General features: G+C 41.4%; 1 protein-coding gene across 1 annotated transcript in view; it reads left to right on the plus strand.

The window, feature by feature from the left end:
* Nucleotides 1-24690, plus strand: part of myom1a (myomesin 1a (skelemin)) — a 41994-nt gene extending 17304 nt beyond the window's left edge. Inside the window, exons 17-36 of the mRNA XM_066681643.1 lie at nt 2089-2285; nt 2681-2807; nt 4815-4990; nt 5289-5403; nt 6407-6563; nt 8008-8114; nt 9078-9122; nt 9576-9712; nt 9812-9956; nt 11493-11552; nt 11638-11705; nt 11988-12113; nt 15599-15686; nt 15794-15832; nt 16728-16833; nt 17902-18065; nt 18278-18314; nt 20108-20130; nt 20453-20508; nt 22608-24690. Of these exons, the coding sequence (XP_066537740.1) occupies nt 2089-2285; nt 2681-2807; nt 4815-4990; nt 5289-5403; nt 6407-6563; nt 8008-8114; nt 9078-9122; nt 9576-9712; nt 9812-9956; nt 11493-11552; nt 11638-11705; nt 11988-12113; nt 15599-15686; nt 15794-15832; nt 16728-16833; nt 17902-18065; nt 18278-18314; nt 20108-20130; nt 20453-20508; nt 22608-22868 (2234 nt within the window). The 3' untranslated portion in view covers nt 22869-24690. The remainder of the gene's footprint in view (nt 1-2088; nt 2286-2680; nt 2808-4814; nt 4991-5288; nt 5404-6406; nt 6564-8007; nt 8115-9077; nt 9123-9575; nt 9713-9811; nt 9957-11492; nt 11553-11637; nt 11706-11987; nt 12114-15598; nt 15687-15793; nt 15833-16727; nt 16834-17901; nt 18066-18277; nt 18315-20107; nt 20131-20452; nt 20509-22607) is intronic.
* The last annotated feature ends 85 nt before the right edge of the window (nt 24691-24775 follow it).

The following is a 24775-nucleotide window of genomic DNA, read 5'->3' on the forward strand; positions in this document are numbered from 1 at the left end:
GGGGAACCCAACAATGTGCGTATGAGTGTGTGAGATTTGCATGTCTGATTTCTTCTGACCACAGCTCATTGACGTCTAAAACTTAACCGCTGTGAAACTTCAATCCAACCACAAAATTACCTGATTGAGAACAACTGCACTAACCAGTCTAGAACTAAGGAGGTAATGGCATATCAGAGGGATCACTTGGAGACTAGCTTTGTGTCTGAGTGTGATGCAGTTTGCTTGAGTCCATGCTGTGTCTCTTGCTGTATTTCATGATTGACTCTAGGGCATGGGGTGTGTGTGTCCTTGCTTCTCCTGGCCGATGGGTAAAATACGAGAGGGAGAGAGTCCAGACCTGCCCCATAGTGTTTTGGCGGAACGGCACAGTGAGTAGAAAATAAGTACATGGGGCCTAAATGCATCTCTGGGTGAAAACTCCCACAACATTCCTGTCAAAACGTGGGCGAAATCGTGCTGAAAACTCATGGCAGGTGTTTAAAATTCTCTTAAAGAGTGACACTACGTAGTACTTTAAAATTACAGCTTCAGAATCATTGTGATACTCCACTGACCTGTAATAGGGTTGATTTACTGACAGTCCAGTGACAAAATAACACTACATGTGGTTCAGTCGGTACGTATTGTGAATAGAATCCTTGAAAGACCTACCTCCTGTTGCTTACTACAGCTCCAGTCAGATACCACCCCTTTCAGACAGTGTAGAGTTGTCCTCTCATACAGAGAAAAGTTGCACACAAAGATCAGATCAGACGTGAGAGCGAAGCCTACGATAAAATTTATTCATTCATTCATTATCTGTAACCTCTTATCCAGTTCAGGGTCACGGTGGGTCCAGACCCTACCTGGAATCATTGGGCGCAAGGCAGGAATACACCCTGGTGTGTGTCTGTGTTACCCTTCACAGGGCATTCGCTACTTTGCTGGTATTTTTAAGGGGGCTTTTTTATTATTTACATGTATTAGACTGGGCCTGTTAGTGACAATATATATCATGTACAAGTGTTTCTTACGTACAGTACATGTATTGTTCATGTCCACATACGAGTGAAATGTACTTACGCTAAATCACAGCTTACGAATGACTCTATTAAAGAAACTGGTAGGATATCACATGCAGTTCCAGCTGAAAAACATTATAGAACGACTGTTTAATGCAAAGGGTGGGTTGTTAACAGCACAGAGAGCGCTTTAAAAGTCCAAATGCTCGTTAAATACATAAAAAAAAATACTTCGCGAAATTTCGTTTTTCCACGAAAAATGAATTTCCGCGAAGTATTTTTTAAAATGTTTTTAATGAGTATTTGGACTTTTAAAACGCTCCCCGTACTGAGGGATCACTGTACTTATCTAATGAGAGCAGTTCTGGTGGTCAACTGGGTCTTTTTTTTTCCAATTCACTTTTTGACTACTCTATATTTAGCTATATTTATAGCTCATACATCAGATCTCTTCAGAAATATCTCCTGAAACACTACATAACTTGTTCGTATGTGTAATGAAAGTAGTAGTAGTAGTAAGAAAGTAGTAATAATGAGCTGTTTATTCAGCTTTCTGGATTTCTGGAGCTCAGCTGAATAAACAGCTCATTATTGTTTTTAATGCTTTATTTATAGATTTTTCAAGAGAATACAGTAAACACAACGTATTAACAACCCACCCACTCACACTACTCATTACATAGACAATGTATATTGGAAAGGGGGAGAGAAAAGAAGGGATGCATGTTCAAACATGATTTGACAAAGGCTACTTTGCATGTTTTACTGTCGATAATGGTGTAAGTAACCAGTAAACAGCTCATTCTAATAGAGGTAGGTTCATGAGTCCAGAGAACGTGTCTTCAATGTACTGATTTTACCTTTGGAAACTGTGAAACAGTCTTGGCCGGCATGGGCAGAGAGTTATTAACAACAGCTTTGTTTTGGTTTAATGTCTCAAAAACAGATGGTCTGATGCGTTTGACTGGGTTTGAATTCTCAACTTTGTCAAAACACAACTGAAATGATGCAATGGAACGTTTTCCTAGAAGACGTGCTCTGATTTGTATTGTCGGAGCATTAATCTGAGCTGTTCCCTGTGCAGAGGTCCCCTCCCCTCCCCCAGCCGTGACTCTGCTGGAACGTGTGAGGGACTACATGGTGGTGGGCTGGAAGCCCCCTGTCAAGACCGGCGGGGCTGATGTCAGGGGCTACTACCTGGACTACAGAACCGTTAAAGGAAAAGTCAAGAGCAAGTGGCATGAGATTAACGTCAAGGCCGTGACTACCACTACCTATAAGGTAACCTTCTCCATCTCATCAGTTTTTTTTACACATTTATGGCACAAGCAGAAGTTATAGGAGGCAGAAGGGATCTTAATAAAGCATTCTAAGTGTTGACCCTATTACTGTGGGACCCTCGGGGAGGCCTCGGTCATCCAAGGCCAGAGTGTGATGGAAGGAGTTGTAGTTATCTGGTGGAACTTGTGATGAATAAATTGGGAAGAAAAAAATAATTCAAAAACTCAGAGTTTAAGTGCATGTGTGAAAGGTGCTACACTAGACACTAGACAGTGTTTGTGAGAATCAGTGGCCTGTGTGTGTTAGTGTAGGCGTATAGAAAAAAACTACCAAGTGATTATTTTGTCTTATTTTTTCTTATAGTAATCACTGACTATCTCTCTGTTTATGAACAGGTGGAGAACCTGAAGGAGAACTTGTTTTACGAGTTCCAGGTGCGTGCAGTGAACCAGGCTGGTATCAGCGAGGGCTCTGTGCCCAGCACTGCCTTTGAATGTCTCGAGTGGACTGTTGCAGTGCCAGGTAAGTCTTAAAGGCTAAGCACCACTTAATGGGCCTCCATGAATATTTCACATTATTTTAGTTACTGACATATATAAGTATGAATTAAAAAGAAAATAGCAGCTTAATTTGCTTTAAAACTGACAATTTTATTAAATTGACGGAAAAACCCGAGCTCGCTACGGAAATTCTTGAACGCGACCGTGACGTCACTGGTGGACAACAGCTGAACAACGCCACGGTAAAACACCGTTATGACTGACTGTTATGACAGTATCTAGCTAAATAACCAACATTATTCATGACAATAGCCTAGCAATAAGCTAAACTCAACTTTAGAGGTACCGTTATTCTTGTAAATGTGATCGAAGTCGAACTCGAATTCCTCCGACACTATAAACCTCCGTAATGCAGCTACGTAGCCGAGTATAATCTGAGCCACCGAGTTTAGCGAGTCAAGCTAACGTTAACTAACACCAACTAAAACAGGCGAAGTGAGTGTCCTTACCCTGTTTACCTCCATGTTACAGAGGCTCTTGAACACCTTTCGTTGGTGTCCTTACATGCCCATATTGTTGGAAAAGCGCCAGTGAAATGAGCTACAGATAACGGAGTGAGCGGATGGTCCTTTCCAAAGTGCCCGTTTAAAGTTGACAAATTTAGTCCATTTTCTGGATATTTTGGGATCTTTGGGCCATTTGTGCACAGATGTTCCACTGTACATTGAATGATTGCAGCCAAAAACAACACACCTTTTCGTCATTTTGCATTAAATTAAGTGCAACTTCTAGATGGTGTTGTCCACCATCTACGTCACAGGCAAGACGCCGTTGGGAGGGTGGAGCAACGGTCTTTTAAACCTTATTCCTTGAATTAGTAAGAAATAACATGTTTTCTGACTATCAATAAACACAAGTTAGGAACTCAAATTCCACTGGATTTATTTGTTTGACACTTTCATATCGCTGGTGCTTAGCCTTTAAGGCCTCAGCATACTTCTCTTGAAACGAAAGCCTGTTTTTTACTGACCAATGAAAAGCTTCGTCACGTAGCGTTCATACCACAGAGTTTGTCCAGCTTCAGTGTGCATGTGCAGTGTTCAAGTCCCATCTGGGTGGAGTTTCCATGTTCTCCCTGTGTCTGCGTGGGTTTCCTCCGGGGTCTCCGGTTTCCTCCCACAGTCCAAAAACATGGAGGGTAGGTGAATTGGCTTCTGTAATAACTGTCCTGGTTTGTGAGTTAATGAATGTGTGTGTGCCCAGATATGGATTGGCGCTCTGTCCTGGGTGAAACCCTAGTGCCCGATGCAGTCCTCCAGGTGGACGGTCGTTCCTGGTTGAGAGTACGCTGTGCGCGTTTGGCTGCCGCTTCTCACCAGTGTGTGAATTGAGCGTTCTGAGCAGTGTAGATTGTAAAGCGTCCTTGGGTGTCTAGAAAGGTGCTATATAAGTGTAACAATAATAATAATAATAATAATAATGACATGGGGAGCGAAGCCTCTGCACGACGTATGCGGTTGTTCCTTATCTACTAAATTGCTTCATATTTTTCGCCGAAGCCAGATGAATGTCGTCTCCGCAAGAAGTATGCTGAGGCCTTTATTGATGAGTTTGGCCAGCCCTCAGACAGTTACCTTTTGAGCATCCACACTGAGGACCAGTGGGGTCAGCTGTAACATAGTGACCTTCTCTAATATTTTGGAAGTTATTCGTATAATTTATATTTACTATTTCTGTAACTATGCAGTTAAACATTACAAATGCATGCACACTGTACTCCATCAGAGTAAGTATATCACCAGTAGCAGTTATTTAGGGACATAAAATGAGGGAACAAACTTTTGTAGGTTGGGCTCTTATACCCTGCAGCTAGAAGTGTTGAGCATCGTAGAAATTAGACCATGAAAACTGGACACCGTTTTAGCCACTGTCATTACCCACCTTACTTCTCCACCTATCCATTAACCTGTAAGTTTACACGAAGTAATGGATGCCTGCGTAATGTCTCTGTTGTGGCTGGATGACACAGGGCCTGCCCACGGCCTTCATGTGCTGGAGCTGAGGAAGAACTCCATGGTGCTGCTCTGGGAGACACCCGTATTTACCGGCCGCAGTCCTGTCACTGGATACTATGTGGACATCAAGGAGGGCAATGGCAAGTGGAGAGGCGTCCAGGAAAGATCCACCAAGAATACATTCATGAAGGTCAGTTTATGGGACAGACATCTGGAGAAGTGGGAACAGACAGGGGTTGAGGTGCTTCAAAACATTTGGAAGAGTTTATATAGAATGTTATAGACCTACAGTGTATCTGTCAGTGCTATTACAGACAGAGCTTTAGAGAAAACTTGTCTAGGAACTTTATGCTCAGTTTCTTGAGTTTGAAAATCATGCCACTGTCGTTTCAGTAACAGGAGATTAAAGAAGTGGAAGCCTGTTGCAAGGAGGTGAAATATCTTACATTTCCAAGTGTGTTGTTAATATTAATCTCCCTGTGACGCAGATATCTGGGCTGAAGGAAGGTGCCTCCTACCAGCTGTGTGTTTATGCCAAGAATGTGGTCGGTGTTGGTGGACCTTCAAAAGTCCTGGGTCCCATTGTCGCTCAGACCAGACCAGGTGGGTGAGCAGACACTGACACAGATAGAGATACTGTCTCTATAGCAGTTTCAACATGCCCACGTCCCTTCATCTTTCAGCACAAAACAAAACACAGTCAACACAACGCAGCCTAACACTACAGCCCATAATCAACGAGACACAAAACAACTCAATCAAAACTACACAACAACATACAAAACAACACAATACAACATAGCAAAATAAACACAACAGAGCACAACAAATCTAAACATAAAAGAACACCCCAAAATAATACACAGCACAAAACACAATCAACACAAAACTCAACATGATCTACACAACAGAACACAACACAATCAACACAACACAATCAACACATAACTCAACATAATCTACACAACAGAACACAACACAAAATTCAACATAATCTACACAACAGAACACAACACAATCAACACAAACTCAACAGTCTGTGAGTGCGTCCCCTCCACGTTTACCTTGTTGAGGTCATGTAGGCAGGTGACCAGAGCCAAGTGGAGAGAGAATAGTCACATGGTCATAGCCCTGCCTCAGTCCCTGTGGCTTGGGGGTTGGCTCAAAACTTCTCAGGTCGAAGGTAACGCTTCTTCCCAGGACCACAGGCCGTGTAGCTACAGTGAGGACCCTCCGCTGTGACTTTAATCCCACTGGGAAGAGGTCAGATGTCATATAGACATTTGCCTCTCACCCCCCTCAATTCAGGTGTGCTGAAAAATGCCTCCGTTAAGGTCACGCTTTGTGTTTTTGTAGGATACGTTATGTTGAGGCATTGTAGGTTATGTTTACACATGTTGCTAATTTTGCATGTCTAGCTGATCAGCACTGAGGCAAACCTAGCTGAGGACATTCTAATTCAGAAATCTCCTGCTCACTGTTGCCTCCTGCTGAGTGTCCACTTGTGAAATGTAGGTCAAAGTTGTCGAGGGCATATAAATAAAATGTTTTGAAACGGCCAGATTTTCTAATGCCTCTGATCCAAATTTTCATGGTCTTTCCTCAGGCACTAATGAGATTGTGGTGGACGTGGACGACAATGGAGTGATCTCCATGATCTTTGAGTGCTCACAGATGGCGGCAGGTTCTCAGTTTATCTGGTCCAAGAACTACAAGGCCCTCACCGACACCTCTCGCCTCACTATTGAGACAGTCGGGGGAAAGTAAGCTTGCCGTCACTTCCAGAGCTCACTGAACTACACATGTTCTTATTAAAGTAAAAATACAAGCCCTCTGAGAAAAACTGAAGTATGGTTTAGGTTTTCCAAAAGTCAAAGAAAGAAAGAGCTTAGTGTAAAAAAAGGGTTTTCTTTACTGAATTTCAATTAGATGGATACAGCCAGGGCGGCACCGTGGCGCAGCAGGTAGTGTCGCAGTCACACAGCTACAGGGACCTGGAGGCTGTGGGTTCGATTCCCGCTCCGGGTGACTGTCTGTGAGGAGTTGGTGTGTTCTCCCCGTGTCCGCGTGGGTTTCCTCTGGATGCTCCGGTTTCCTCCCACGGTCCAAAAAACACACGTTGGTAGGTGGATTGGTGACTCCAAAATGTCCGTAGGTGTGAGTGAATGTGTGTGTGTGTGTGTGTTGCCCTGTGAAGGAATGGTGCCCCCTCCAGGGTGTATTCCCACCTTGCGCCCAATGATTCCAGGTAGGCTCTGGACCCACTGCGACCCTGAATTGGATAAGGGTTACAGATAATGAATGAATGAATGAATGAATGAATGGATACAGCCATGACACTGAATATAATTAAAATGGAAATAACAAGTGAACTTCTACTTCAAGTTGCAAAATCAGATGATAACAGCACATTTGATTTAACATAAAGTATTATTAACAGGTAAAAATTGGTATTAGAGGATAACCTCAAATAATACTGGTCTGCCAAGAGGAGAGAAACTTTTGCATAGATCTGTACATATATCTTGGATTTAATTTCGTGAGTAGAACTAAAAAGTGCTCAGTCTCATGAATAAAATACATACTTATAGATCCCTATAGGTATCTTCCAAGTACAGACTCTCATAAGTTACTTACACTTTGTTTATTCCTCCCCTGGCCTTCTCATGCTTTATGTAATCAGTCTGACCTCTTTTTTTATTGTAAGCAGGGTCTACAGCTCCTTTGTTGGTCACATGGCACAGTTAGGTGATTAGCATTAGTATGAGCTCTCTGAGACTCTTGACAATGCCATGTGGGCGCAAAGTGTGAAGACGAGTGGTGGCGAGCTGTCTGCTAGCGACAGGAGACGAGTGCCAAGCGTCATCCTGCCAGATGTAATGTAAAAGCAGACAGTTGGAAAGTGGGCAGGAAAGTGGATGGAAAGTTAGAGAAATGTAAAACTAAGGGAAAAAAAAGTGGAATTAGTCAAAATAAACCAAATGTTTTCAAAGGAGCAATCAGTCATGTTTACTCACATGAGAATAAGTTTGTTTAGACGTCCCTGAATGGATCAGTTTATGCTTCAAAGAGCGGTTTCCCCATGTGGGGGCAGCTATGTTTAAAACAGGTTTAGTACAGAATCAGTTACATCCAGGCCACTTGGTTTCACTGCAGCTTTCTTTTTTGTTGTTGTCATATTCATACTCTTTACTGCTTTGTCCTCAGATCCAGAGCCATCTTCAATGACCCCTCCTTGGAGGACCTGGGCACTTATTCCTGTATGGTCACCAACACAGACGGATTTTCTGCCAGCTACACTCTCACGGAGGAGGGCAAGTCATTCTCTGCTCTCTTCATTTTCAGACCAAATGTTCTGTAGTGGTACTTTTCCACTGCATGGTACCGACTTCACTCAACTCTACTCTGCACTACTTGCTTTTTGGGACCTAGTCCCTGATGGCTTTCCACACACACAGCCCCTCTCCTCAAAATGTAGCCAGTGACGTCACAATACACTGTCTAACAGGGACCACAACAGCTATGGTTAATGTTGCATTGTTTACGCATCGTGTATTTTGTGTAGTTTTAGTTTTTTGGACTATTGAACACAGCTCTGAGCGTTATTTCAGACAGATCAGTAGAGCTTTTCCATTCCTTGTTGCACTGTCCAGCTCTTGCTGGTTTCTTTCGCCAGCCACCGATCCAATGATTGTTTGAACCTATTCAAAATACCAAGGTGTAATCACGAGCTGCTGTTTTGAGTCGGATCAAAACAAATGTAATCTCTACTGTAGCTTGAAGATTTTACAAATATCTAATTTGCGCTGGATGTCTGCTGTTCGTTGTGATTGATGACTTTTTCTGGCTAATCAGCACTCTGCAAGATTTAGTCCCTACTTACCTTGCTTAGAACCAGGAGTGCAGAGTCGAGTAGGTACCATGCAGAGGAAAAGCGCCATTGGAGATGCAGAGGCTGTTTTTGTTCCTGTGACTTTAAATTGACCTCTTTTCAGTTCAAGCTGAAACACTCTTTATAACTTCATCCTGAATGGGCGGGGCTAAGCTGCTATAGGCTGAGTATTCATGTACATGCTGGGTTTGTAGTTTAGTTGCGATATATGAACTGTTTGGAACATTTTCAACTTTGACAATGTGTATATACTATGTTGCTCTTATTTCAAGACATTGAGGAAAATAATTCCATGACATTGGTTCCTTTGAAGAACTGTTGCAACCAATTCAGAAAGCATCTTGAGCTTGTTTCTAATGGAATGCCTGGTTATTTATGTCCATAGGTCTGAAACGCTTGTTGGAAATCAGCCACGAACATCAGTTCCCCAGTAAGTCTCCCACCAAGAACAGAATAATAACAACAGTGACATTAAAAGTTGCCTTTAGGGGCTCACAAACAACATAAATGTCCAAACATTAGCTAGAGTCATGAGTCTGAGATCACTCAGATAGGAAAACAAACAGCAAAATCCTAGTGAATGCTGTTATATAACATAACAAGAGTGGCCGGTTAGTGCTCTTCCCCAAGCATGTTGAGGTTCAGTTACATTCGACTGACAAAAAATAAGCCATATTTGGTTTCACACGTCCTGGAGAAAGCGTATGTTAGTCTTTACTGTTCCACCCTGATAGCATCATGTGGGAGAGTCCTAGCTAGTGGGTGGTATTGACTAAAGTGGCAGGAAAACTGGGTAACAAAGTGTTCCCTTAAGCTCAGCGCTCTTCTGTTGTGCTTAAATGGTTCTAATGCAGCAAAACCTAATGTAATCTCTCCCTCACAGTTATTCCCTTCACATCCGAGATGGCCATTGAGCTTCAGGAGAAAGGCCGTGTTCGTTTCTGGGCCCAGCTCGCCAAGTTCACTTCCAAGTGCCAAGTGGAGTATGTCTTTAACGATAACATCATTTCCCAAGGAAAGGTAGAGCAAGACGCCACATACACCACCCCATGAGTTCAGCTCAGTTCCCTCCCTCAGAAACACTCTGACACATCTGTGCTTCTGTTTTTCACTCCTCAGAAATATACAATGAACTTTGACCAGAAAACTGGTATCATTGAGATGTTCATGGACTCCCTGGAGGTCAGCGATGAAGGAACCTTTACATTTAACCTTGTTGATGGCAAAGCAACTGGGCGCACCAGCTTGGTACTCATTGGAGAAGGTAAATAGTCGTGTTAATGTGTCCTCAGTGTGTTAATAAAATCCAGGTCTCTTTGATAGATATTGGCTCTGATCCAGTCAAAGGAATATCTGTGTGATCACAGGAATAATCAGATAACTGCAGAAATCTGGAAATAATACAAGTATTATTATGAATTATTGGTGCACACGTATACAGTCTGAGTCTGCCGGTCCCCCTGCCCTGTGCTCTCACTGCTGTAATCTTTCTTGTCCTCTAGAGGGCAGGAAAAGATCAGTAGAAACAGAGTCTCCTCCTGATCTGAAAATGTCCATGGCATCTGGTTTAGGAGCGACGTTTGTATGTAACAGACTTCCAAGCTGTTCCACAACGCGGCTCCAACTGGACAAAACTCTTTTCAGGGTTGAGTGACTGATGTGATGTCCTGTTACATAACAAACAGATATTTTCAAATTAAAGGAATCTACATGGGTAAAAAAAATACTTAGTTATTAATAAGTAATTAATAAGTATATTATTTTGAGGAGCAGCTCGATTAATGGTGTTTGTTGTGTAAACAAACAAGTAAAAACATTTTTTAATGGAAATCCATATAAAAAGCCAAGTTTAAATCACCAAAATATGATTTAAAATACAGTGAAGCCTTGACTTTGAGTCTCTATTCTTTCATTTTCAACAACGGTTCGTTCTCCAGTTAGCCGCTGGCTAACGGTCTGTATTTGCTTTTCTGATAGAATTCGCAAACTTAGTGTTGCCAACCGTCCTATAAACTACGGAATTGTCCTGTATTTGGACCCTAAAAGATACGTTCTGTTTTGAACCGATACTGGACGCGTCTTGTTCCGTATTTTTGAGGTTACATTTTAAGTTTGAGACAGAAATACGCAGCTCTCTTTGAGCCGAAGTGAGGGGCTAATTCTGCACGGCTCCTAAACAGAGAACACGATTTTCATTGGTCGTTATTTAGCCAATCAGCAGCCAGGGTTTTCTGTCCGTTATTCAGTACTGCAGTCAATGGAGCCACAGTCCCTCCTACAACGGTTTGTTTTATGGCGCCGCTGAGAGCAGCAGATCAGAGCTGAAACACTGAGAACTACAGCTCTGTTTTAGATAGAACTAATGTTATTTTAGCTCCTTGTGGCTTTGCTTAATCTGTACATCCTCAGCTATGAGTCAATTACCTCAGACCCCCGGTTAAAGCTTAGCCCCCCTTAACATTAACCTATAGTGACGGCCCTGTCTTGTCCAAGCATCAGTGGAACGGATTAATAGCATTAGCATTTCACGAGCTCGGTCATTGAACGAATTAAACTCATAAGTCAAGGTATTACTGTATATGATATGAGTAGATATAATATGGTACAGTGATATTGTTCTGTTTATAGCACTGCTGTTTGTTATAATGCGTATAATTCACTAATGAAATGTACTTATTGATTTAAACGTTCTTAGGTCATCAGCATCGTTCAGTCTAAGGGTGAATTAGTATCAAATGTTCCTCAGATTCTCTTTAAGAAGCAGAACTTTCTGATTTCCATCCAACGCTCTGTTTTGCAGAGTTTGCGGAGCTGCAGAAGAAGTCTGAGTTTGAGAGAGCTGAGTGGGTCAGGAAGCAAGGTAGCCACAGTCCTACTGCTGAATCAGTTCTGTTTTAAAATAGTGTCCACTGCTGTAAGTGACCTTGTGGTATTCTCTCACACAGGTCCACACTTTGTGGAGTATCTGAGCTTTGAGGTCACTGCCGAGTGTGACGTGTATCTGAAATGCAAGGTCAGCACGATGTTTCTGTGTGTGGTTTAACACGGTTTCTCACTTTCTCAGGTCAAAATGATTGATAATTTATCTCTCTTTCACACTCACTCTGACTATCTCACCCTTTCCCTCTCTCTTCATCCCTTTCTCTCCCTCTGTTTTCCCACTTCTGTGTCTTCCTCGCATCACTCTATATATTTCCCTGTCTCTTTCCCTCTCACTTTGTCTCCTCCCTTGAACACCTCTCTCTCTATCTCTATCCCCTCCTCTCTCTCTCTCTCTCTCTCTATCTCTCTGCAGGTAGGAAATATGAAGGCTGACACAGAGATAATCTGGTGTAAGGATGACATCGAGATTGAAGATGGCGATGAGGATGCTAAGAAGATTGGCATCGCGGATGGAGTTCTGTCCTTCAATATTGGGAAGGTGAGTACATAAGTACAGGATAAGTTTCTTCGACACACTGGGGACTACTCTCTCCCCTCTCGGCTGCACAAACTCATTCATGTCAAAAGGCTGAATTAGGGCAGCTTTATATATTATTAAATGAATGTATAAAACAGCTTTACTAATATCATTTTAATATATTGCAAATCATGAGCTCTTAGAAAGTGAAGTCATCATCCAATTGGTCGATATATCCAACATTTCAGGGCCCTCCAGAGTAATGCCACGTCTAAGCATTGGCCTTATAATCAGGAGATCACAAGTTTTGTTCCTGGTGATGCTTCAGTTATCCAGGGCTGGGAGTCTTCAAGAACACAGTTGGGCTTAACCTCTGAGTGGTTAGGATGGCCCCCTTTCCCTGTCATTACTTTTCAGAGTGCTAGCCAGCATGGACTCCTGTCAACTGACGTGACAGATCTGGGCAGTTTGAATTCTCTTCCATCGTGTTAAGTTGATCAGTGCCATCGCAATAGCAGCAGTTCAAAAAGAAGCTGTGAGTTGGCTTCCACATTCACAAGACTGGTTCAACTCTTCTTTATTGAAAGATGGAATCTACTGGGGAAGATTAATAATTGCTGGGGGATGGTCTGAAAAACTGGGCAGCGTGGTGGCACAACAGCCTCAGGGTCCTAGGATTGTGGACTGTCTGTGAGGAGTGTGGTGTGTTCTCCCTGTGTCTGCGTGGGTTTTCTCCGGGTGACTGTCTGTGAGGAGTGTGGTGTGTTCTCTCTGTGTCTGCGTGGGTTTCCTCTGGGTGACTGTCTGTGAGGAGTGTGGTGTGTTCTCCCTGTGTCTGTGTGGGTTTCCTCCGGGTGACTGTCTGTGAGGAGTGTGGTGTGTTCTCCCTGTGTCTGTGTGGGTTTCCTCTGGGTGACTGTCTGTGAGGAGTGTGGTGTGTTCTCTCTGTGTCTGCGTGGATTTCCTCCAGGTGATTGTCTGTGAGGAGTGTGGTGTGTTCTGCCTGTGTCTGCGTGGGTTTCCTCTGGGTGACTGTCTGTGAGGAGTGTGGTGTATTCTCCCTGTGTCTGTGTGCGTTTCCTTCTCTTGAAGAACAGTCCAAAAACACACTGAGGTAGGTGGATTGGCTACTCAAAAGTGTCTAAGTGTGTGTCACCCTGTGAACGACTGGCGCCCAGTGATCCCACAGTGTTACTGACAATGAATGGTCTGAAAAACACGACAAAGACTTTAAGGTGTTCCCCTGGCAACAAATTGTGTGCATCTGTGGTGTGAGCTGGAAAAGACCTGTTCTCACATTTTGGTGCCAGAAACTACAAGAACTTTTAGAGCTCACATTTGACCAACACCACATTAGGCAGATGGTTATAATGTTATGGTGAAGCATGTGGTGCTTCATGGTTTATAAAGACATAAACTCCTGAAAATTGATATAACTACTTTTGATATAACAGTAATGACGTGTACATACAAACGCACGCTAATTTTCTCATTTAAAACTTATATGTCGGCTGCTACAGCTCTCCCAGAAACTTTTACTCCACAAATTAATAGATTCTTATTCAAAAACTACACTGAGGTATTATAATAATGATTAAAAAAAGAATGATTTCCTCTCACCAGTTTGTCATGCATATTACACTACACGTTGATCTCCTTCCCACGTTTACAACGAAGTACTAGCATTTTAACATAATTGTGATTACGTTTTAATCAATTGACGCTACTAATGTACAAACTGAAACACCTGGTTTTAGACCACAGTCATTTATTAATATGGTGTAGGGCATCCTTTTGCGGCCGATACAGCGTCAGTTCGTCTTGGGAATGACATACACAAGTCCTGCTCAGTGGTCAGAGGGATTTGAAGCCATTCTTCTTGCAGGATAGTGGCCAGGTCTCTACGTGATGCTGGTGGAGGAAAACGTTTCCTGACTCGCTCCTCCAAAACACCCCAAAGTGGCTCAATAATATTTAGATCTGGTGACTGTGCAGGCCATGGGAGATGTTCAACTTCACTTTCATGTTCATCAAACCAGTCTTTCACCAGTCTCGCTGTGTGTATTGGTGCATTGTCGTCCTGATACAAGGCACCGCCTTCAGGACACAATGTTTGAACCATTGGATGCAGATGGTCTTACTGGTGCCATGTGCAGTTAATGAAGATTGTCCACCAGGCTGCTCCAATTTAGCCATGACACCTCCCACACTACAATGACAGGTGTTTCAGTTTCATTGTCTAACCCTACTGTAAGTATAATTCCATTGTATTGATCTTGCATTGATTCTTTTATTTTATATATAAATATCCATTATTAAACGTGTGATAAATCACAGCAAATATCATGTTTTTGTGAGGTCTGGAAAAACACCTCATTAAACATATAGCAGATTGTTGAATGAGGCATTGCACATGGCCAATTAGATCAGAGGGCGTTAATCCAAAGACACATTACTGTGACCAGCAGGTTGAATATAAGAGGTCAGAAAATGTTTATGCAAAATGAACTATGACTGTTGTTGGTTTGTGAACCCACACCACTGTCAGAAGTGGACCTCTGAGAAACACTAAAATCCAGGTAAAATGCAGGATCTATGTCCTTTTTAAAGGATAGTGGGGAAAAGTAGAGTGACTGCATGCAGTGCGGTGGGTCTGGCATTAACTTCGATATCTGTCTAATTTACAGCTTGTTATTAAAGGTGAAAGAGAAGTCAGAAAGAAACCTGCTAAACCTGCTGCCGAAGGAGCCCCAAGGAAACCAAAAGTCTGGAGCTTTCCCTTTTTATACGTTGTCGCCAAGTCATTTTTGTTTCGTGTTTCTTTTAATCTGTTCAGCTGGTGTCTTAACTGTTGTCTCCCGTTTCTCTGGTGTCCCTGTTTACCTGCAGCATCCACCGCAGGAGAAAAGCTTGCCTTTTCGGATCTTTCTTTGTGACTGTTTGACTGATTCTGAACCCTGTTAAAGGAGCAACAAGTCATTTTTACCACCAATGAAAAAAAATCTGGTTCATGAAAGTAGATGGTTATTGTTTTGACATTTTCTCATGAGATAAAAAAGTTCAAGGGTTTTGTAATCCCTTATTGTCATGGGGGAACTACTAGTCAGCTAGTGCTACCACAGATCCAGCCCCCTCTGCCCTGAGGACCTCTGAAACCCAGAAGGGAAAGGGACTCCGGTGATGGAAACCGGAGAACCAGGGAGGCCTTGCCCTTAAGCAAGGTAATGCTTGCACCTTGTGAAAAATGGACATGCTCAGTCCCCCATGACACATATTCATTGTAGTCTTAATATGTGCTCCATAGAGAGAGTCTCCAGCATGGGGTGCCCATGCTTTAAACAGGTTTAGTCCAGAATTGCCCAGCCATTAGATGTCAGTAAATATCTTTTTCTTAATGTGAGAAACAATCATTGGAGAAAATGACAGATTGCTCCTTTAATATCTGGTCCATTTTGAAGCCATCACTTGTATCTTCCCCCTAACTCCCACCTCAAATCTCCCTACAGCTTTCAAGGAAGGATGCAGGTGTGTATGAGGTGAATGTGAGGGACGGGAGAGGAAAGGACAGGACTCAGCTGAACCTGACTGAAGCAGGTAGGAGAGTTTTCTGTTTTTTTAACATCCAGTATGTGAACATTTTCTGAAATAATATGTACCCAGTGTTTTCTGTTTCAACACTGTCATTTGATTTCTCTTAACAGGTTATCAGGCCGTGCTGAATCAAATGTTTAGAGTTATAGGTGAGCTCCTGCCTCTTCTTCTCTTGTCCCAGTAGTGTTCTACGCACTAATACTATACAGTTCCTATATAGCTATGGCAACTCATGTCATACCAACCTGCAGTTGCAATGCTGTCCCCCATTTTTTTCCAAGGCTGTAACTGAATTACCTCTCTCCACACTGTGTAGTGCACAGTGTAGGTCATAAAATAACCGAATAATACACTGTATGTTGTATAATAAAGCCATTTATATTCGATAAATGCTTCATGCCCCCGTCTGACAATTATTGCATTGTCTAGATGTAGTACTATTAGTTTGATAATCTGTGAAGTGCACTATGTAGGAAGTAGGGCACTATTTAAGACGAGACAAAACTCCTCATTTTCCAGTTACCTGTTGAATTGTGGGACAATAGTGTTACATTACCATACTCAGCACTCTGCTGGTTCTAAGTATGCACTGTGAATTTTTAGTATACTCACTTTCACACTTGTAACAATACTGTATACTCTATCTACATACTAGATCCGCTAATCCACGGTATGGACAGAAGTGTGTAAACACCTGTTCATCCCACATTTCTTCTGAAATGAAGGGTATTTTTAAGTAGTTTTAAGTAGTTTCTTGGGTGAGACCAGGAATTAATCTTGGATGATTAGGTCTGGGCCACAAATGCCATCATACCATCACTTCAGAACCCAGTACCATTGCTCCACAGGCCAATGACTGGGGCTCATGTGTAGCTACTCCTGCCTTTTATGGTTTTCTAGTGTCTGCACAATTAACAGAAAGTCAGTACGTCTTAAAGTAGAAGCAGAATTCACTCACGATAAAGACATCAACAAAGGTTTGGATATATTATGTTCTTAAAAGTAATATCTGTTGTAATCGTATTCTCTTCTTTACCACCGCAGCCAACTCTTCCACTGAGCTGAAGGTTGAGAGCACAGAGCATGGCATTATCCTCTACACAAACGTGGTGTACTACACTGAGGAGCTGCGTGTCAGCTGGCTGCACAAGTGAGTTCCTTTCATTCACTCTATTCCCACACTTCTGTTCCTACCTCTTTTGGCTGTTTTGATCATGGGAAAGCTGCTGTCGGTGTCAGAACTGACGGGCCGCATTTATTTTTAAACTCAGTCCCCATAACATCTGCTCACAGACAGAGCTTCAGTTTGGCTGCAGATGGATGTGTCTTACTTTAAGGAAATCTACATTATTAAGAATGAACAGCAGCACAGACTGCTTCAAGACTGGAGGGCTATTTACACACATTCTATTGTAGGTTAGATTTGGGAAACAATACATTACGTCTTTTATTCCTAAAGCATCAGAGGATGAAACTGACTAACATAGCTTTAATGACCACCCACCCTTATTGTAACAAGCCTCCATAGCTGTGTATGTAACTTTATTTCAGGTGTCGTATAGCCTTATGGATGATGACGACTTGCAAAATGTTTACCAAAGTTTTTAGGGGATTGTGAGAGCCGACTCCTGGCCGGCTTTCATACCCACCATTAGAAAAGGCTGAGCGCTCTGAAACCAGAGTCCTGCAGCCAGGAGGATTTACTGAGAGCACCGTAAAATGATTGGACTAAAGGACAGAGTGAAGTATAGCTCTCTGAGAGTGAATTTGCAAATGAAAGACTCATAAAACCCTGAATCTGGAGCTGAACGATTGGAGTTAAACACTGAATTGTAATTTCTCTCACCAATATTGAAACTGTGATTGGAGTCACAATTTATCTGCAGATTTTCTGTCGTCTTAATTGGTTAATAAAGCACTTATTTTGTGAACACACAGGTCCCATCATTTCATTCTGATTACTTTTGTGCAGTATGATTAGCATGTGATCAGGGAGCAAGAGATCACACGGTGTCTGCCTGGCTTTAGTGCACTCATACCTGTGCTGTTAGTATAACAATAAATTAGATTTAAAACAAAAAAACAGATTTGCCCTGGAGGTGCTTTCTTTTCACTGAACACTAATGAAGCCTGTCTATCAGTTTTACATTGAGTAAACCTGAACGCTAGCCTCTGCCTTAGCCCTTTGAGCCAGAGAGCTTGTTTGTGTCCACTCCAGGGATTCAAAGATCTCCCACTCAGACAGAGTTCAGTGTGGAGTGACCGGAGAGCAGCTGTGGCTGAAAATCAAGGAGCCCACAGACAAGGACAAGGGCAAATATGCCATTGACATCTTCGATGGTTCCGCAGGTGTCAAGAGGGTTCTCGACCTCACTGGAAAAGGTGAGGCCTCTGGTGGTACCATCCCACTTCAACTGTCTCACTTTTCATCTCTCTGGCCTTGATCTCTGGTCTTTCATTCACTGATGTTTACTACATGTCATTTTCTTGCCAGTGCATTTTTTTCTTTTTGAAATCGATGACGTTTTTTAGAATGTATTTCATTATGTACTGTCATCTCATCTGACCTGTCCTGTTCTGTTCTTTTGTAAAAGTGTGGGATGAAGCTTATGCAGAGTTCCAGAAGCTGAAGTAAGTGTTTATTTATCATACAGAGATTACACACCTCTTTATTAGATTAGATTAGATAGATTAGATTCAACTTTATTGTCATTGTGCATATTTGAAATATAAAACATGTAAACAAAATAACATAGTGTAGGTGATGCATTATGTACTGAAGGATTTAGGCCCTGTCTTCAAATCACTACATGTATTTTGTTAGAACAGTGACAATGTGCAGTTAGTCAGTGAGAAATTTAGTCAGTTGGTTAGTTAGCTTTTTTTATTTGATTGATTAGTTATTTGGTTACATAGCTGGTTATTTTGTTGATTAATTAGAAATTTGTTTACGTAGCATGTCAGCTACATGTTAGTAGAGTAGTACGTTACGTTATTTAGTGCCTATGTTATTTAATTATGTAGTCAGTCAGTCATTTAGTTAGTAGTTAAGTTCGTGTAGTTGAGAGAAAGTTGTTAGTTAGATATGCAGCCAGTTATAACATGAATTAGTTGGTTAGTTAGCTCATTACATAGTTTGGAGTTTGTTATTTTGTCAGTTAGATCATTTGTTTGTAATTTATGTGTCTATTCAGCAAGTTCATAAGATAGTTTGATAGTTAGCCATTCAGCACGTTAATTAGATACTTACTAAAAACTAAATTCATTAGTTATTCTGTTTAATATTGGGTTATGTTGCCAGTCATCCACGTCATTAGATCGTCAGATAGTTAGCAAGCTCAATAGTTAGGTACTTTGGCAGTAAGTTATTTAGCCAATCCGCAAGTTTGTAAGTTTGTTAGTTAGCAAGTTTGCTAGTTAAATAGCCAGTCAACTAGCTGATTATTATTTATTTTGTCATTTAGATATGTAGCCAATTCACACGTTAATTAGTTTAGGGTAGTTATGAAGTTAGAAAATTCTTTAAATTATGTAGCCAGCCAATTAGCTGATTAGTCCGTGCAATAGTTTGTCAGATAATTACAGGAGGTCCTCGGGTTTCGTCAGTCCCGAGTTACGATGTTTCGTAGTTACGACACATCTCCCATTTACTGTATATAGCCTTGTTTTGACTTAAGTGGTTTTGCGTCGTAAACGTCGTAACGTGAACTTCGTGTTTGGTGTGCGCGGCGGAAGAATACACGGTTACGCGGCTCGGGACCGAGGAGGATAGGTGTGAGGATAGGATAAGTGCTTACAGTATGTGATTTACGTACAGTATGTACGTATGTTCCGACTTACACCGAACATCGACACAACATAGGAACGAATCAACGTCGGAAGTCAAGGACCCCCTGTATATAGCCGTTTAGTAGTTTGTTGTTTAGTTAGCAATTTGTTAGTTATGTAGCCAATCAACTAGATGATCTGTCAGTTAGTTGTTAGTTGGTTAGTCCATCAGGTTGTTAGTTACTGAATTTGTCTGTCAGTTATTTGCTCGTTAGTGAGTCTGTCAGTCTGTCTGACTTTGGTAGTTAATCATTTATTTAGAGAGATATCATACAATTAATCAGTTGATTAATTAGTCATTCAACAAATTAGTCAGTCAGATAAGAGTAGATAAATATGTATGGATCCAGTAAGAAACAGTCATGCACACTTTTTTAGTTACAAGCCAATTCAGGGAGGTGCTTCACATCGAAAAAAAAAAACTCTACACCTGAAATATGCATTCATATCTGTTCATACGCATTTCATGTGTTATGAAAGGCCTGGGCTCAGACTTTTTCTGACACTGGTGTGGAAGTAGACTGTATCACCTTGACAGAGTCTGTTGTTATATAAAGCCTCCACTAACACTGTGCTTATCTCTCTTCCTGCCCCAGGGCTGCAGCCATCGCAGAGAGAAGTAAGTGATTGTCTCTGCTGTCGTTGTGCTCTTTCCTGAAAACAGCTTGTTCCAAAAGCATGCGCAAGCTATTTCCAGCTCTTTCCATTGCACTTACGCAGAATGAGTCGGTGTTGCTGAGGCAGCAGGGGTTAGATCTTCCTGTCTAGATGTCTTGGAAATCCTTATATCCATTAGTTGATGTATAAAGTAGACTGAGTTATTCTTTCTGAGCAAATTCTGACAGGTTGCAAGAAGAGAATGAAGTTCCTTCAGAGGATGTTTAAGGATTTGTGCTTTCGCTTACGTGTTTACTAACAGCTTCCTTTTTTTCCCCTCACAGACAGGGCTCGTGTGGTGGGTGGCCTGCCAGATGTGGTCACTATCCAGGAGGGCAAGGTAATGCATCTCCAGCTACCATAGGACGACAGGATACATCATTATCACACTCCACCTGAACCATAAGTATATTTTTGTGTTTCAGCTTGAGAACCGGATGTGTTACTGATGGCTAAGCACATTCTTCTTGGAACTACATTTAATGCAATGCAAAAAAGCCTCAAGCTGCCAAAAAATGATTAAAACTGCTCCTCTCAGCTCAACACACTTGGAGGATTGTGCTAACTCTCTCTGAGTCATGTTAGTTTGCACACTTACAGTTGATTCACCTGAGACTAGGGTTGCCAACTCTCCCATAAAATACAGAATTGTCTCGTATTTGGACAATAAAAGACGTGTTCCGTATTAAAATCGATACAGGTTGCATTTACATGGATGATTTGCTTGAGACAGACGGAAGCCCCACTGTGCTTCCTAGGAGGGGCAAGTTTTCCACGGCTTCTAAACAGAAAATCAATAACAGAAGCCAATCAGCAGCCAGAGTTAGCTATCTATCATTTAGTGCTACAACCAACGGGGTCTCAGTCCCGCCTACAGGGTTTTGTGATGGTGCTAGGGTTCAGTGCTGAAACACTGGGAACTTACAGCTCTGCTTTTACATAGAACTTAGCACCGTGTCTCTGAGAAACTACATTTAGTTTCTCCCTCAACACATCTGTGATGACAATATAGCAGACTGACATTTAGAATAATGGTAATTCTTCATACCAAAAAATCACATTAGATAATAAAATATAAACATATTAAAGGCTAAGCACCACTTAATGGACCTCCATGAATATTTCACATTATTACACTGACATATATAAGTATGAATTAAAATGAAAATAGCAGCTTAATTTGCTTTAAAACTGACAATTTTTGACGGAAAAACCCGAGCTCTCTACGGAAACGCAACCGTGACGTCACTGGTGGACAGCTGAGCAACGCTGCGGTAAAACACTGTTATGACAGTGTCTAGCTAGCTAAATAACCAACATTATTCATGACAATAGCCTAGCAATAAGCTAAACTCAAATGTAGAGGTACCGTTATTCTTGTAAATGTGATCGAAGTCGAACTCGAATTCATCCGACACTATAAACCTCCGTAATGCAGCTACGTAGCCGAGTATAATCTGAGCCACTGAGTTTAGCGAGTCAAGCTAACGTTAACTAACACCAACTAAAACAGGCGAAGTTAGTGTACTCACCCTGTTTACCTCCATGTTACAGAGGCTCTTGAACACCTTTCGTTGGTGTCCTTACATGCCCATATTGTTGGAAAAGCGCCAGTGAAATGAGCTACAGATAACGGAGTGAGCGGATGGTCCTTTCCAAAGTGCCCGTTTAAAGTTGACAATTTTAGTCCATTTTCTGGATATTTTGGGATCTTTGGGCCATTTGTGCACAGATGTCCCACTGTACATTGAATGATTGCAGCCACAAACAACACACCTTTTCCTCATTTTGCATTAAATTAAGTGCAGCTTCTAGAGTTGTTGTCCACCATCTACGTCACAGGCAAGACGCCTATTAGAGTTTCCGAACACTGTTGGGGGGGGGGGGGGACCAATGGTCTTTTAAACCTTATTCCTTCAATTAGTAAGAAATAACATGTTTTCTGACGATCAATAAACACAAGTTGGGAACTCAAATTCCACTGTATTTATTTGTTTGACACTTTCATATCGCTGGTGCTTAGCCTTTAACATTAAGAATATAAGAGCCCTAAATAAGCAATTTATTATATGACATTTTTACTGGACATACAAGTTAAATATGATAATGTAATGAGGATGAGACCTATGAGACTATGATAAAATAAACTATTAAATAGGTATTGGATTGTAAGTGTAAGTATTGAGAGTCTTTGAGGAGAAGTTATGGAAATAAGTCGACACATTAACAGACTTAGAAAAATGGACTGCTGCATTTGTCTCTCGTGTTAAAATCATTGAAACCCTGTTGTACACCACTGAGGTGTTGTACTGTGTGTGTATATATATATATATATATATATATATATTATGGGACCAGACATGATTATGTGGGCCCCTCTTGGGTAGAAATATAGTGTTTCTCAGATGCTTAAAGTGTGTGCACTCTACTATATTTCAGTCTCTGCATCTCACTGGAAACGTATGGGGTGACCCTCTTCCTCAAGTGAGCTGGACGAAGAACGAGAAGGAGCTGTTGTCTGACGATCACTACACGCTCAAGTTCGAGCACAACAAGTTCGCCAGCATAACCATTGCAGCGGTCACCTCAGCCGACTCCGGAAAATACGCCCTGGTGGTCAAGAACAAGTACGGCACATCAGCTGGAGAGTTCACGGTCAGCGTTTACATCCCAGAGGACGAGGCTGAGCATAAAGAGTAGAGGAGGAGGAAGAGGTGAAGATTAACAGGATAAAGAATCTGACCAGACCACATCCCAAAGCATTTTATTCCAAAGCATGTTCAGCTGCACAGAGACAGTAAAGACTAGGACGCTGGTCAGGTAGTGAGAATTAACTCCGGTCAAATGAAGCCTGATATTCATTGGGCTCAAATATAATGCAACAAGTTCTACACTGAAACCTGTATAAAATGTCAGCTTTCAAACTAATCCTAATGCAGCGGCTTGAACTCTGTTTCTGGATAAAAAGGTTTTGACTTTCAAGAGGTGAACATGATTTGAATTAAAATGCTCTGAATGTTGTCCATATAAACTGGGATTCTGTAGTACAACATTAGCCCATGTCTCTGCTGTTTTTGTTGTTTCTCTGTTCATATTTGTGTTCAGTTGTTTCTCGTTTTAATAGATTAGAGGTGTGACCGTTTTGTGGCCTGGTAGCAAATTCTTTACTTCAAAATCGGCCGACTGACCCGTTTTTTTAAGCATCCAAAAATGTCACAGTGGCCGAAATGACAACATGAAAACACAGGTATCACTTTCTACTGGCTAGAGTTGCAATATTAACACTATTTGCTTTGAATTTGGTCAAAATGGCAGTTTAATTTTTTAAATAATCATTTTTAAATCATCAAACAACAGTTGTCTATTTAAAATCCATCAATAATTGTACGAGTAACATAGCGACTGGGTCTTTAGCTCCATTACTTCACTATGACATTTTAGTGTAGGAGGAGCAGAGTGCATTTAAATTACTGACATTATTCGCAGAAGCACATCAACCAAAATAACAATGGTAAAAAGACAAGTTTGCAAGTTTGGAGCCAAAAAAAAAGGTCATCCAACCTTCCTTAGAAGGTCTAAAATACCCACACACACAAACACCCCATAATTATACAGACGTGATAGAAGTCAAAATGTGACTACACTTTTAGTAGTGTTGTCGTCATGCAGCTCACAGCTTTGACTCTACATTTGGAGTTTAGAATAAATATACAGGGTGAGTCAAAAGTGGCAGGACACCTTTTCATCTCTTTGATAAACTTGCCCTTGATCCAACATGGTGGCTTTCACGATGTCCAGATAAAATGATGTCCTGTGACTTTTGACTCACCCTGTAGTTTTAGAAGGATACGTTACAAAAATATTCATTATTTCAATGAGACAGAACGCTTTTATTGTGTATGTTTCATGTCCATAGACGTCTTGTTTACATATGTTAGCAATGCTGATGGTCTAAGTCACCCAACATGGGTCTCTCACTAAACCAACAGAGTGTGTCATGTGACAACACACAATAAAGGCAAGCAATGCCAAAAATGTGTTATTAATTTTTCAAGGAACCTGTTCAGTGAGGTGTCCATTCTTAAGGTGTTACATTATTTGAATATGAAAATGTGCATTTTGGATAAACCTAGTATCACTGTCTGAACAAAACCTTGCATCCGTGTTTCACTTTTGACATTGTTGTAAAATTTTGGCTGCCATTTTGATTGTGTTAAAATTTCACATCGCATAATGTTTGTTCATCCATTCAGCTTCTGTAATGCCTCCAACCACACAGCGAGCTCAAAGACTGTGTCCTGTTCTGACATCCGTATTCCGTAGAGTTCGACCACTGTGTTAACAGCTGTTCACGTTTATTTTATTTGGCTGATGCCCTTGTACAGATCGTCAGATGTGGTGTTGGGAATCTTGCCCAGGGACTCTTATTGGTATATCATGGTATATGCTAGGAAGTGAACACTGAAGTCTGCTTTATGGAGGGAGTTGTTATATCCACAATGCTCTTACTCATTTTAAAACAGAGAGATCCCCAATAGTTTAAAAAAAATAAAAAACATTACTAGTGGTGTTGACATAAAACCATAGACCAATGTGTTGCACTCTTA

Source organism: Hoplias malabaricus, chromosome 9, assembly GCF_029633855.1.
Source record: "Hoplias malabaricus isolate fHopMal1 chromosome 9, fHopMal1.hap1, whole genome shotgun sequence".
Classification (NCBI taxonomy): domain Eukaryota; kingdom Metazoa; phylum Chordata; class Actinopteri; order Characiformes; family Erythrinidae; genus Hoplias; species Hoplias malabaricus.